This window comes from Ceratotherium simum, chromosome 37 (genome assembly GCF_057802395.1).
Source record: "Ceratotherium simum simum isolate JZ-2026a chromosome 37, ASM5780239v1, whole genome shotgun sequence".
Classification (NCBI taxonomy): Eukaryota; Metazoa; Chordata; class Mammalia; order Perissodactyla; family Rhinocerotidae; genus Ceratotherium; species Ceratotherium simum.
Window position 1 is genome coordinate 3,255,570 of NC_141936.1, and position 13,889 is coordinate 3,269,458.

A 13,889-nucleotide genomic window follows, 5' to 3' on the forward strand; every position below is an offset into this window, starting at 1 on the left:
TCTTGGTTTGGGGTTGTTCTTTTTATATTCTAGAATCAAGCCCTTTGTCGGCTTTATGTGTCACAAATATCTCCTTCCACTCTGGTCTCTGCTGTTTCACTCTCCTAATGATGCCTTTTAAACAACAGGAGTTCTCGGTTGTAATGTAGCCTAATTTATCAGTCTTTTCTAAATCAGAATTCAAATATAATCTAATCTGTTTTATTATGCCTATATTATTTTGTACATTTTTATACATATTTTCTTTTTCAAAAAGAATATTATTTTTTCCTAAAAGTAAGTAGCTAGTATATTCTCATTTTTAGTTTTTCTCTATTTAACTATTTGTAAGTTCTTAGTAATTGTTTTTATATATAAAATTAACAGCTTTTACAATCATTAGTTATTGCAGCATTTTATTCTTGAAATAACATACTTTAAATGTATTTTTGCTTTAACTGTCCATAGAGTCTCAATGTTGAAGGCACATCAGGAGAGTTTTTACTCCACATGAAATCTAACTTTTTTACCAATATTTGCAAGCAGTTACTAAATCTGTATGGTATACCTCGTTATACCACGCCAATTAGGTGGATGATGATTTACGGGCTCCGTGATTGCCCACAGTGGAGGTTTGAAGGGAGGACGGGAGGCCTTCAGGAGAAGCTCAGTTGCAGATTTCGGTTGGCTACATGCACCCCTGGTCTCTGAATACAGACTGGGGCCCTCTGCAGTGTGCTGACGTGGCAGACGTGTCATCACTCATCGCTCTCACTACCCGGCCTGCTGGTTCCGCTGACACTCCTCTTCCACACCACTGCTTGTTTCGTGTGTGCTGACTCCTTCGTGTCGAGGGACCCTCCTGGCTGAGGGTGCTGCCAGGGCGCTGACCACATGAGTGGTGCTTGCGTGGAACCAGGAAAACCCCCCAGATGTCCCAATGCATTGGGGTGGAGTGGAGTGCAGCATCAGTGTTTTCATCTCTGGAACCCCCTGGGTGATTCTGACGTGCAGCCGGGGCTAAGAACTGTGAGTCAAGTGAGTTAGGAATCTGAGTATCATAGAGGCTCCATGGCCTGCCACGTGGGGCCTAGCGTTGGGTGCTGCCTTCCACTTTAGACAGCCACCCCGTGGACCACAGCAGCCGGGCCTCAGAGGTGCCCTGTGAGAGGGGCTCTGCTGCAGGGCAGGATGCGTGCGTCGGCCAGAGCCGCGGGTGTGCGTGCTGAGGCTACACTCACACGTGGCCTCCGACTCGGGTTGTGCTCCATTCCCATTCTCCTGTGCTTTACTTGTTCCTCAACGTGCATCCTACTTATGTACTTTTCTTTGGAGGAGGGAGAATTAGCGTTTATCAAAGGATGGAAGTCTAAATTGTCACAATTGGCTGGTTGATGTATGCCCCAGCTAACCAACAAACACCAGTTTTTCAGATTGCTGAAAAGCTCTTAGTCTAAATTAGTCCTCCTAGTTTACGAGAATCTTCCACTGAAAGTAACATCTGAAGGCTTACAAAATATGAAAAGATTTAAGTCCAGAAAACATGTGAGATCTGTTTACAAGTCAAAAACAATTTCTGCAGGACCTATGAAGCGTCGCCCCCCTTCACTGGAGCGCTGGCATTTCTCTGCTTCCCTCCAGGCTCGTCACGAGCAGCCACCCCAGCGGTTTTCAGTTTGTGGATTTGGGTGGTCAGGTTTTATTATTAATAATAAACTGTGTACAGTGTGGGCATTTGGCACACTCCTGTAGGCTTCGCAGCCTCCGAGTGTGGTCTTGTGCGGAGGCAGGCCTGGCCGGCCACTGTGGTGGACGCCACTTGGGGCCTCTTATGTAAGCAGGGCCGCGGCAGGCGCCCTCACCTATGAAGGATGTTCTTGTTTATGCTTAAAGGGCATTTGTGGGGAAATGCAAATGGCATTAACATCTCCAGTTTTTAAGCATTCGAGAATGCAGAGTAAGGCATCTGTTGTTCTGTTTTTTAGGTTTTTTTTTTATGAATTTCTTATTGAATATTTAATTGACTTTTGTTACACTTGTAAACATTTACAATACTTTTAATTTTAAATCTGCAGTTTTCTTTTACTTCTTGATACCAATTAATGCGACTAATTTGATAGAACAGTGAATTCTTAGAATTTGTGATGGTTTTCATCTCATTCAGCATGAACACACCATGTTTAATCAGTTAAGTTTTATTTAGGTTAACTACGTCTAAGAATCTAATGTATACTGTCTTTTAACATAAATTAAAGGGAAAAAAGTCCACTAGAAGGCAAGTCTTTGTCCTCGGAGTGCTTTGCAACTAACATGACTGCATTTTTTTCACTGTTATTTACGAGCACAGCCTGGTTGGGAACAAGGTGCCATCGCTTGAGGAAAGTCATTCACTTTGTTTAAAAATGGCTCCAAAGGCCAGAGTTAACAGACGGAGCACCTGATCCTGAAGGGAATCCTCTGTCCCCTTCGTGAGGCCGTGCCTTCCTCAGAGGTGTGACTCCCAGGAGAAGCCAGGCTGGAAATACGGGGCAGGTTTGTCGTTCACTCATCGTGTCCAGCGGTGCGTGCTCCCGAGCCTCTCGGGGCCTGCTGCAGCCCCTCGGCCCTGGCCCCACCTGGTCAGGTCCTCCCCACATCTGCGGCCCCCGCCGGTGCATTTGCTGTTCTTCGTTCCTCCCTTCCCTGCCGCGTCTTCACTTACTCGCCTGTTCCCAGATCTCTCTGCCCCGGTGTTCGAGGGACTTCATCTCTTTAATTCACCTCTTCATCCCCATTGGCCGGATCAGTGCTGGCGCTTAGTCAGGTCTCTGTAAACCCTGTCAAGTGATGAATGATAATCAACGTGAATTAATTTTTTTTAAAAAGGTAAAAATTAGAGACATTTGGTATTCATTTATTGGATGTGTTTTACTGATTCTAGAACTTTCACTTAAAGTGGAGAAATCTGCTGAGAGATGAGTCTGTAACTAGAAGGATGAGGATCAGAATCAGCGTCTTCCTTTTCGAATTCTCTCCTTATAAAGAGCAAAGGAGAAGATGCCCTTTGCACTATACACGGTCGTGCATCTGTGGCTTGGTGCTTCTGCACTTGCTGCAGGCCAGGCCTGTGTGGAGGTGTGAGGATGTGAACTGCAGTCATGCCCACTGCCCCCTGTGAGGAGCGACCCAGTAAATCAGCCCCCTGCTGAAGGTGGCAGATGAAGGCCGGGCAAGGTCCACTCTTGTGACCACATCACCATCTGCCCACTCTTGTAAAGTGGACTTGGTGTGACACCTCAGGGAGGCACTGTGGCATTCATTTAGTTCATTTAGATCAGTAAGGAATCTTCTAGATCATTTTATGGATGAGGAAGTCTGGATTCTGGGAGCTGGGCTTGTTTTCCTTTGACTCTGTAAGAGCCTTGTATTGTGCCCTCTCCCACCCTAGAGCTGCCTGAGGGGCCACACCTGTCCGCGGCCACCCTGGGGATCCCTCAGCCCTGCAGACACACCTCCTCCTGGGAGGACTCTGCAGGTGGCTCAGGGGACAAGGGCACCTTCTGTGTCCTGGCCTGGCGGGTGCCTCAGAGGTACCACAGCCCTGGCCAGGGTCAGGGGCCAGTGTCTCCTCTAGGGGGACAGCTTCCCCTTGTCATGTCTTGCTGTCTTTCCCTGTCACTGCGATTTATCGCATGCCCTCCCTGCTGGGACTGGGCCTTTGCTTTTTGCCCTTCTCGGAGTTCAGGAGCCCGTGATGCGAGCCCAGGAGTGTGGCCGAAGCAGGGAGAGTAAGAGACATCCTAAACATGGACCGTGAGGTTCGCTGTGTTCCTAGAGTGCTCGCAGGGGGATAACAAGCATCCGTCCTGTAAAGGAAAGTGGAGCCACAGGAATAGGTATTTTTTGAGAAGGGAAAGCTAACTAATACACAATTTTGGTTTGCTGGAAAATTTTGAGGAATGTCCTTATCCTGCACACTGAGACTGATTCTTGTCTTGCTTTGCATTGCCCACTCCTTCCGGAACAGCAGTTCTGGAAGGACCTGGGGGTCATCTCCTCTGACTGGCCATCTGGGTTTCCTCCTCCTCTTTCTCCAGTCTGATCGCTTCCCTGCACTGCCAGCAGCACTGAAAGGTGAAAGCTATCTGAGCTCCTCATTTCACTTGTCCTTTCCTTTATCAGTAGGTTACACTTGCTGGCAGATCTGCGTCTCTGCTGCTGTAATTGCTCCCTGTGCCCTGTGCCCTCGTCTCCCCACCACCACGCAATTCCTCTTCCTCCTGGTTGGGAAGCACTCTGTGGACTGATACAGTTAACCTTGGTGTGTTTGTTTGGTTGTCCACCTGGTGCCCACAGGCTGTAGGAATGCCCAGTGACTGTGTGTCTGGGTGTGAGCAGATTCCATTGTTTGTGGGCATGTGACGTTCTGACAGGTCCGCTTATAGACAGGGAAGACAGGATAAAAGTGTTTAAAAGCAGCTTTCAAGTCTAGCCCTGGGTATGTCAGGAGGGACTGAGGAGCGTTGCTTGGAAGCAGAGGAGCGATTTTGTACTTTCGGTCGCTTCCAACCGCCTGGTCTAGTTACGCCTCCGCTGCACCCTCTGCACTGAGCGTCACCGGTCTGTAGCCCAGGTCTGGGCCACTCTGCCCGCTGCCGGTGCACACTGCATGCAGGACTTGACCCAGTGCACAGAGCTCTTCTTCTTGAGTGATGATGAGGTTATTTCCTCAGCGCTAAGAGGGCCTGAGACAAAAGCCTGTGTGTCATGGCGGAACCTTCTGAACATGCTCTGGAACCAGTTTAGTGAACTTTCTTTGTGTTCTCTGGATGATCTAGTTCTGGTCCCGCTGCAGCCGTAGAGGACCCTATTCCCAAAGGGCTTTGTTGCTTTCTGACTCTCATCCATGACACACTGAAGTACTGATAGATAAAGATGAGGATAAACTGGTAATCCTGAGTACTGATAGATACAGATGAGGGTCAGTTGGTAATCCCAAGTACTGACAGATAAGGATGAGGGTCAGGTGGTAACCCCAAGTACTGATACGTAAAAACACAGGGTCAGGTGGTAATCCCGAGTACTGATACGTAAAGACACAGGGTCAGGTGGTTACCCTGAGTACTGATAGATAAAGATGAGGGTCACGTGGTAATCCTGAGTACTGATAGATGAAGATACAGAGTCAGGTGGTAATCCCAAGTACTGATAGATAAAGACAAGGGTCTGGTGGTAATCCCTAGTACTGATACATAAAGACACAGGGTCAAGCGGTAATCCCGATTACTGATACGTAGAGACACAGGGTCAGGTGGTAATCCCGAGTACTGATATGTAGAGACACAGGGTCAGGTGGTAATCCCAAGTACTGATACATAGAGACACAGGGTCAGGTGGTAATCCCGATTACTGATACGTAGAGACACAGGGTCAGGTGGTAATCCCGAGTACTGATATGTAGAGACACAGGGTCAGGTGGTAATCCCGAGTACTGATAGATAAAGACAAGGGTCAGGTGGTAATCCCAAGTACTGATACATAAAGACACAGGGTCAAGTGGTAATCCAGAGTACTGATACGTAGAGACACAGGGTCAGGTGGTAATCCCAAGTACTGATAGATAAAGACGAGGGTCAGGTGGTAATCCTGAGTACTGATACACAGAGACACAGGGTCAAGTGGTAATCCCGAGTACTGATACGTAGAGACACAGGGTCAGGTGGTAATCCTGAGTACTGATACGTAGAGACACAGGGTCAGGTGGTAATCCCGAGTACTGATACGTAGAGACACAGGGTCAGGTGGTAATCCCGAGTACTGATACGTAGAGACACAGGGTCAGGTGGTAATCCCGAGTACTGGTACGTAGAGACACAGGGTCAGGTGGTAATCCCGAGTACTGATACGTAGAGACACAGGGTCAGGTGGTAATCCCGAGTACTGATAGATAAAGATACAGGATCAAGTGTAACCCCAGTACTCATAAAGATGCAGGTACCCACCCCTGTTGCTTGGCTGATAGGAGGGCACAAGGTGGTCAGTGTGGATGCATTTTGGGAAGCAATTTAGAAGATGCTTCAAGGGCTATAATATTACTTTTGTTAGATGTAGTCCTTTTGCTAATCTCTCCCAAGGAAATAATGTAAATGTGCATGATGATATCTACTCATAAATGTTCTGCAACATGGTTTCTAACAACAACAAAAGGAATATCTAAAATGCCTCTCAGTCAGGAACTGGTTTGTAATCTATGCTTCGCTCACCTCGTGATGTGTTTTCCCACCAGTAAAAATGCTGCTTGAATTCTATATGGTAATGTAGGGGCAATACTTACACTGTTGCCAAATGGAAAGGTGGATAGGAAAGTGCTGCAGAGTCTGATTGCAGCTCTGAGGAAAACAGAGTAGATGCTAGCAGGTCTTTTGTTAGGGCGATGGGCTTGGACTTTCATTTGTGCGTGTCTATTTCTCAAACTTGCCAGTTTTCTTTAATGGGGCTGTGACTAACCGCCGCCACCACAAGAAAACCGCAAAACACACGATTTCGACTTTGGTCCCATGTGGTGAGATGCACTCTGCCTAAGTAAGCAGCTGCTCGGCTGGAAAGAACAGAAACCTCCCTTTGGTTCGATTGGGAGTGAACTTGGCTGCTCGTCTGCAGGAGTGTGACAGCGAGCCCCCCCAGGAAGCGGGCGTCATCCCCGTCCCCCGTGATGCTTCAGTTTGCACAAAACCTCCTCTCTGCGATTCTGCTTCTTTTGCTCTAGTGAGAAAAGATCCACCATGCTGCCAGTGCTTAATTCAGAATGTTCTTTTATGTAAGAATATTAAAACTTCCTTCAGAAGTGGGTTTTGTGTTAGGTAACAATGAGTCTTTATGCTGATTATATCTGTTTTTTAAATAGAATGCAATTATGTAAAAATCTTCACGGAAAGAAGACCTCTTATTAAAACTCCTGTCCTTCTTTGAGGAGCTCTCCTGGCGTCAGCAGCATCCCGAATTAGAATCCCACTGTCTCCATCCCTCTCCCTTTCCTGGCACACAGCTTGGCATCCCCTCCGCTGCCTCCCTGGGGCAGGTCCAATCGCCCGTCTCTGTGCTTCCTCCCACGCCAGGTGCCGTGGCCAGCACAGAAGTGAAGATGAAGCTGCAAGAGTTTGTCCTCAACAAAAAGAAGGCGCTGGCCCACCGGAACCTGAACCACTGCATTTCCAGTGACCCCCGCTACTGGTACGGGTAAGTGGGGGTGTGGAGGTACCTTGGTCTCCCCTCTGGGGCCCCAGTAGCATGTGATCCGTTGATAGATTTGACCCAGTTCTTCGCCCTCTACAGCTGGGTGGGAGGGTGTGGAATGAGAAGCTCCCTAAGCACGATAGCAAACCTGGGTGTGACCGAAGTGTCTGATGTTAATGTGTGTGATGGTCATCCAGACGGAAGGGAGTCCATCTTTAAATGACTGAGTGATGCTCAAGGTGCTAGCGCTTGGCTGTTATGTCTGGCTTCTCACATTATTTTTTGGCCACAAAAGGAACGACTTAAGCTGGAACTCTGGTCTAAATTGTCTGTATGCACCTACTGATTTTCTACCCAATGTCTTACTGATTCTTAGGCAAGTCAATAAGCACCTGTGGTGTTTTTATTATTTTTGTACTAAGAACTCTCTTCCAGAGCTGGCATAACTGACAGAGACCACAAAACAGCCTTGTTCGTGCTGAGAACTGAAAAAAGTAGATGTGTCATTGTAAAAAAACTCTTAACTTCGGTAACGATGCTTGTGTGCAGAGGGATCTTCCCTCCAGGCCCGTGCACAGTTCAAAGGAGCTGGCCGTTGACACAGGCTGAGTTTGGAATGGAGTGCCGAGAAAGTTACGTGGCTTTAAAGAATGATCAAGGGTGATTCACAGATTTTTGCTGTGATGTATAGTTTTCTACAGTATATAGCTTTCAAGAGTAATTTCATTTCTTGAAGAACCTCCATAGGGTAGTTTTCATAATCAAAATGTGATTTTCGTTCATTTCATCGGGAAAAAAAGTTAACCATTCTCAAGCCCCAAAGCAGACAGCTATTTCTACTCCAACACCACCAGGTTCCACTGAAGTGATCCCATTTATTTCAGCAGATGACATGAGTTGTCATAACACAACAGGGCGTTTTTAATCCAAGGCTCTCGTCTGCTCCCCTTAAGCTCTTTGTAGCCACTGCACGTTGCACAGACACTTAAGTTGCGCTCACACCAAAGCATGCTGTTGGTCTTTATGAAATTCAGCCAGTGACACAACTCGCCCAGAAGAGTGAAGACCACAGTGGTCTGTGAAGAGCCACAAACGACAGTCATGAGCCCCTGAGCGTGGGAGCATTCGTTAGGAGTGCTGGTGGCAGTGCCGTTGGAGACCCCATGTTTGTGGTGGCACCAGTCCAGGGTGTCCCTGCTAGTGACAGTCAGCCACCAGGTTTTGTTGTAGGAAAGCTCCATCGTCCCCACCAGGGGTAAAGGGGTTTGCCAGGCGGATGCAGCAAAGCGCAGTAGTTTGGGTAGCAGTTGAGATGCCATCCATGAGGTTCAAGGTGAAAACGGCAGAAGGGAAGCCGGGTTGGGGTGGGTGGGGGCTCAGGAACTGGGAGGCACTGGAGGAACCTGGGACCCCAGACCTGTAAAGACAGCAAGAGGGAGAGAGGCGCTCTTGGATCTGCCGGAGGGCGGGAGGCCAGGACAGCTGGGGATGGAATGTTCAGAAGATGTGATCAGTGAGTGGGGAGGCACCAGGAACCCTTGCAGAGGAGGAGCGATTCTGGGGAGGGCTTCAGGAGCCGCGGTCAGAAGATGGTGGGCCCGGCGGAGGTCAGGTCGTGGGATGCAGGAGTTGTGGTGTCCACGTTAGAGTTCTTGGATGATGACCACAGTACATGGAGGAAGATTGAGGTGGCCAGTGCCAGGATCCCCCAAGTGGGCTGGGAGACCAGGCTGGCAGGACAGAGGCTGTGATGATGGGCTTGTACATGAGGAGAGGATAGAACCTGTGGGCTGAGAACATGGATCCCCTCCACTCCTGGGGGATGTGGGGAAGGGGGAGTGTCTCGGGCAGAAATGGGTCATTGAGGAAGGAGGATGGGGCCACATGTACTGAGAGGTGGAGGTGAGGGGGGAGTTATAGGAAGGAGGGTCAACAAGGATGCCTGGGAGTGGGAAGGGGAAGATGGGCCTGGGGGCAGGTGGCTTTGACTCCAGGGTGGCCAGGGTCCAGGAGGGATTGACACAGCTGCTCCCTGGTGAGTAGGGTGGCCCTGAGGTAGGCCCCCCCCGCCTGACAAGGCTTGCCTGCCCTGGCTTCAGTGCGTGGTGGGGAGTGCCCTCTCTTCCGAGGGACTTGGGGTGTGCAGGCTAACGTGGGAAGAACTTGGTCTGGAGGAAGTCAGTGGGGACGGGTTTGTTTGCGTGGAGTTTGGCAGCTGTCTTGTTTTGTCACCATAAACCAAACGTGGAAGGAACTATCCCGTTGTCTGGTGGTGTGATGGCAAAACTTTGTCAGAAAATTGGGTCTTCACAGGGAAAGAACCGCACCTTGACCCCAGCTTCAACCACACACGATGGTTAGCCCGAATGTTGTGGACCGAACCTGAGAGCTAAACCGATGGAAGTTGTAGAAGAAGATAGAGCGAGTTTTCACGACCTTGGGGGCGAGACAGGCAAAGAGTTATTAGGACACCAAAATCATCAACTATAAACCAAAAACTCAAACAATTGGACTTCATCAAAATTAAAAACTCCTGCTCTTTGAAAGCCACCATTAAGAAAGTAAAAAGGCAAGCACAGACCAGAAGAAAATATTCACAATGCATATATTGACAGAGAGCTTGTATCCAGAATATGTAAGGAGCTCCTATAACTTGATAATAAAAAGACAAGCAAGCTACTGAAAAATATAAAGAGATTTGAACAAATACTTCACAAAATAAGATATACAAATGGCCAGTAAGTACGTGAAATGATCATTAGTCACCAGGGAAATGCAGCTCACAGCGACAGTGAGACGCCGCCTCACACCCCCTGGGATGCTGACATTTCACAGATCAACTGTTGGTGAAGGTGTGGAGCCCCTGGGCTTCCAAACATGGCCAGTGGGGGTTGAAATGGCACAGCCACTTTGGAAAACAGTTTGGCAGCTTCCTATAAAGGTAAACATACACCTGCCCTGTGACCCAGCCATTCTTCTTCTAGGTATTTACCCAAGAGGAATAAAAACTTCTGTCTGTACAAGGACTTGTGTTCTTACGGTCATAGCGGCTTTATTCACTATTGCCAAAGAATAGCCACAGCCCTCGTGTCCGCCAACCGGTGAATGTGAGACAGACGGAGGGACATCCACACGCTAGACTCTGCTCAGCGGGACGTGGGGCGGACTGCTGACACCTGCGGCAACTTGAGTGAGTCTAGACACGTGACGCTTGGACAGAGAAACTGGACAGAGTCGTAACTCGTGATGCCGTTCATGTGTGTTCTCGAGTCCGAGTCGGCACAGCCAGTCTGTAGGGACGGGGAGCCGGTCAGTGGCTGGGGCTGGGGGAGTGGAGATCGCCTGCGAGAGGGCAGAGGGGCCTTCTGTGGAGGTGACACTGTCCTGTCTTTACGGGACCAGTAGCGCCATGGTGTGCCCGTGTCTCAGAGCTCCCCACTTTAAACTCACCATGTGACTGTGCTGTCCATTGTGCAGCCACAAGCCGCATGTGGCTCCTAGCACTGAAACTTGGCTGTTCTGAATCGAGACACACTCTCAGCATCAAACACACTGGAGTTCAAGGCCTTGGTATGAAAAAAAGACTGTGAAATATTTCCTTAATAGTTTTTAGATTGGTTACGTGTTGAAATGATAATATTTTGGCTATATTGGGTTAAACAGAATACAAAAGTTAATATCGGGGCCGGCCCGGTGGCGTAGTGATTAAGGTCACGCGCTCCGCTTCTGCAGCCTGGGGTTCACACGTTTGGATCCCGGGAGCAGACCTATGCGCCGCTCATCAAGCCATGCTGTGGCAGCGTCCCCTATAAGTAGAGGAAGATGGGCACAGATGTTAGCTCAGGGCCAATCTTCCTCAGCAAAAAGAGGAGGATTGGCAATAGATGTTAGCTCAGGGCTAATCTTCCTCACCAGAAAAAAAAAAAGTTAATATCACCTATTTCTATTCATTTTAACGTGGCTACTGGAAAATTTAAAATTGTGCATGTAGCTCACGTTACATTTCTGTTGGACAGTGCTGGTTTAAGCAATTAAGAGTTTTATTTTAAATCACTTGCATAAATAAGGTATAATGGAAAAGGCCAATTATTGATAGAATTTAAATGATTGAACGTGAGTTTAGTGTTATTTTGTATGACAGTCAAAGTCATGTTTAGAAAGAACGAAGCAGTATTCTTTTTCCCATCTTCAGTAAGGATTGCCTTTGTGGTCAGGTGCCCCCTTGTCTACCAAGACTCCAGGTGGAGGTGCCACAGAGCCGCATCCCGCCCAGCCTCCTCCTCCCCAGGCTGCCGGTGATTCCAGGATGAAGCCGTGGAAGGTCCCTCCTGGTCAGGGGGAGGTTGATGGAAGGAGCAGCTCCTCAGGTTCTGCCCTGGGTATAAGGGTGTGTGGGGGGGGTGAGTGTGTATGTGAGAGAGAGAACATGTGTGCGTGTGTGTCCGAGTGTGCGAGTGTGCGTGCAGCCAGGATAGGACTTTGTGTTTGCTCACACTCCCAGACCGTTGTTCACTGGGGGCACGGTGTGTCGGCCCCAGGTGTGGTGTGAGTAGGGATGGGGGCCCCACCCGAGGGCCAGTGGGTGCATTTTCCCTCGAGAGCCCTTAGCCTCTAGAGGAGCCGTGCAGGGCACCTGTGATGAGCTTGTGTTCCTCTGGCACAGTTTGGGGAAGCCGGGCAGTAGTGACATGAGTCTCTGGATTTGTCTGCGATGGGTCAGTGCACCTGGCCCCCAGAATTCTCTCCCTAGGATGATGCAGGGCAGCTCTGCTGAGAGCCCTGGGCCAATGGAACAGGCAGAGTTCCATGACTGGGGCCTCCTGTTCTAGCTCATTTTAAGGCTCAACAAGAAGCATCTCAAGAGATCAAAACAGAAGAGAAAATCTAGTAGATCTGAAATGAATATAGCTTTTCCAACTTCTGGCTTAACTATAAACTCTACTGTTAAAGTATAATAGCAATAGTTATTATTATTTATAATAATATTCTGTTAATAATAATTATTGTCCTTTTAAATCACATGATACACACAGGTCTGTCCATGTTTCTTATGAAGGAGAAAGTGAATTCTTTCCCAGGTTGTGACTTGACGTTGAAGGAGAGGTTTACACTGGCCAAGGCTGCGTTCCCCCTAGGATACCGTCTGAAGATGTTGTTGGGTAAAGAGAGTGTTGCTCTCAGACCTTTAATGAGATTGTGAGAGACTGGCCCCCAAGGTGAGGCCTAGGGTGGTCTTGGTAAAACTACAAGTTGGAAGGAGGGCTTCCTGCCTGAGGAGGTGACCCCACAGCGAGGCACAGCTTGCGTGTGGGTGCGCCTGCCCCGGCCCTGAGCTCCCAGCCCTGGCTGCGTTGGCATTTGCCTGGGAAGGTGAGAGCACGTCCTGATGGAGGAGTTGCGCCCTTGGCGGTGGTGGCGGTGCGGCCGGGCAGGGCTGTGTTTCAGGGCTCTCTGGGCCCCGCAGCCTGGACATCTGGGCTGTGCCCACTGACTTGGTCTCTGTGATCGGCACGTTCTTTACACGAGTTGGCTCTCAAATATTTAAATATCCATCTGTAAGCATTTATGAGCTCACATCCTTAATTCAAATAACACCAGGTGCGTGCATGTGGAGTACTGTGTATTCAAATAAATAGTCTAACAAATTCCAAATAAGTAAGTTGGCAAATTTGTTTCAAGTCATTAAGCAGATTACATGGTTTAAAGACTCACAGAATTCATTACACCTTCGGTGCTTCCAGCAAGACTCAGCTGGCAGTCCCACCAAAAGAAAGCTTGCCGATGGTCATCCTGAGGGCAGCCAGCACCCCCATCATCTGACTCCCCCTCCTTCCCTCCTCTGAGCCTCCTTGTGGCAGCCGGCTCCTGTCGAGCCATTTTAAGGATTTGGGTCATGCCTGGCTGTTCATAAAGGAAGTGAATGTCATAGATTGACTACCAGGGCAGAAGCTGTTGGCTACTGCCAACCCACCCCCCACGCCGTCCCCCGCCCCAAGGAAGGGGAAATGACGGGGTGATTTCATTCTGGTGATGAAGACTGGATGTTTTTCGCTGAAGGGAAGTCCGCATGTGGCTCATGCCCTAGGGACCCCAGACGTCACCAGCACACATTCACGAAGCATCCCTGCTGGGTCTCGGCACCTCCAGCCACACCTTTGCTTCTTACCCCTGGAGCCCTCCTGCCTGCCTCTGCCCCCTGTGCCCCATGGACAGGCTCTTCTGTGGCAGTGGTAACCCCGGTAGCCAGAGAACAGGCTGGTGCAGGAGCCACCTGCGAGGAGGGGGGCAGGGCAGAGAGCGGGCCCAGGACCCCGGCTGCACCTCCCGCACTGCGAGTCAGGCGGTGGAGTCTGTGGTCAGCGTTGGTTGTTGTTTCATTACAGTCTTGCCCCAGAGAGGAGGCCAGTCCACCGAGGTGTCAAAGGAGGGGCCATCCGTGGGGACACCTGCTTGGGCTTCAATGTCCACTTACTCTCAATAGCCACGCCGCGCCGGGCCGTGCCCTGGGCTAACTAAGCCAACTCTCTGTGCCTGTTTTCTCCAGGAAGACGCAGCACAGTTCCCTTGACCAGAGTTCCCCGCCCCAGAGTGGGGTGTCGGCCTCCTACAACCACCCGGTCCTGGGAATGTACGACGCCAAAGATGACTTCCCTCTCAGAAAAACAGGTCAGTGTCCGAGGTTTGCTGTGGCCTGGGGT

The 13,889-nt window shown here is 49.5% G+C and overlaps 1 protein-coding gene across 5 annotated transcripts in view; it reads left to right on the forward strand.

Moving 5' to 3' along the window:
- The window catches only part of HDAC4 (histone deacetylase 4), a 339,331-nt gene that overhangs the window by 223,837 nt on the left and 101,605 nt on the right, over positions 1 to 13,889 (forward strand). For 4 of the 5 annotated variants that reach the window (XM_087424602.1, XM_087424599.1, XM_087424601.1 and 1 more), the window contains exons 6-7: positions 7,074 to 7,194; positions 13,736 to 13,857. In XM_087424602.1, the coding sequence (XP_087280728.1) occupies positions 7,074 to 7,194; positions 13,736 to 13,857 (243 nt within the window). The remainder of the gene's footprint in view (positions 1 to 7,073; positions 7,195 to 13,735; positions 13,858 to 13,889) is intronic. The other variant, XM_087424600.1, reaches the window with a different exon arrangement.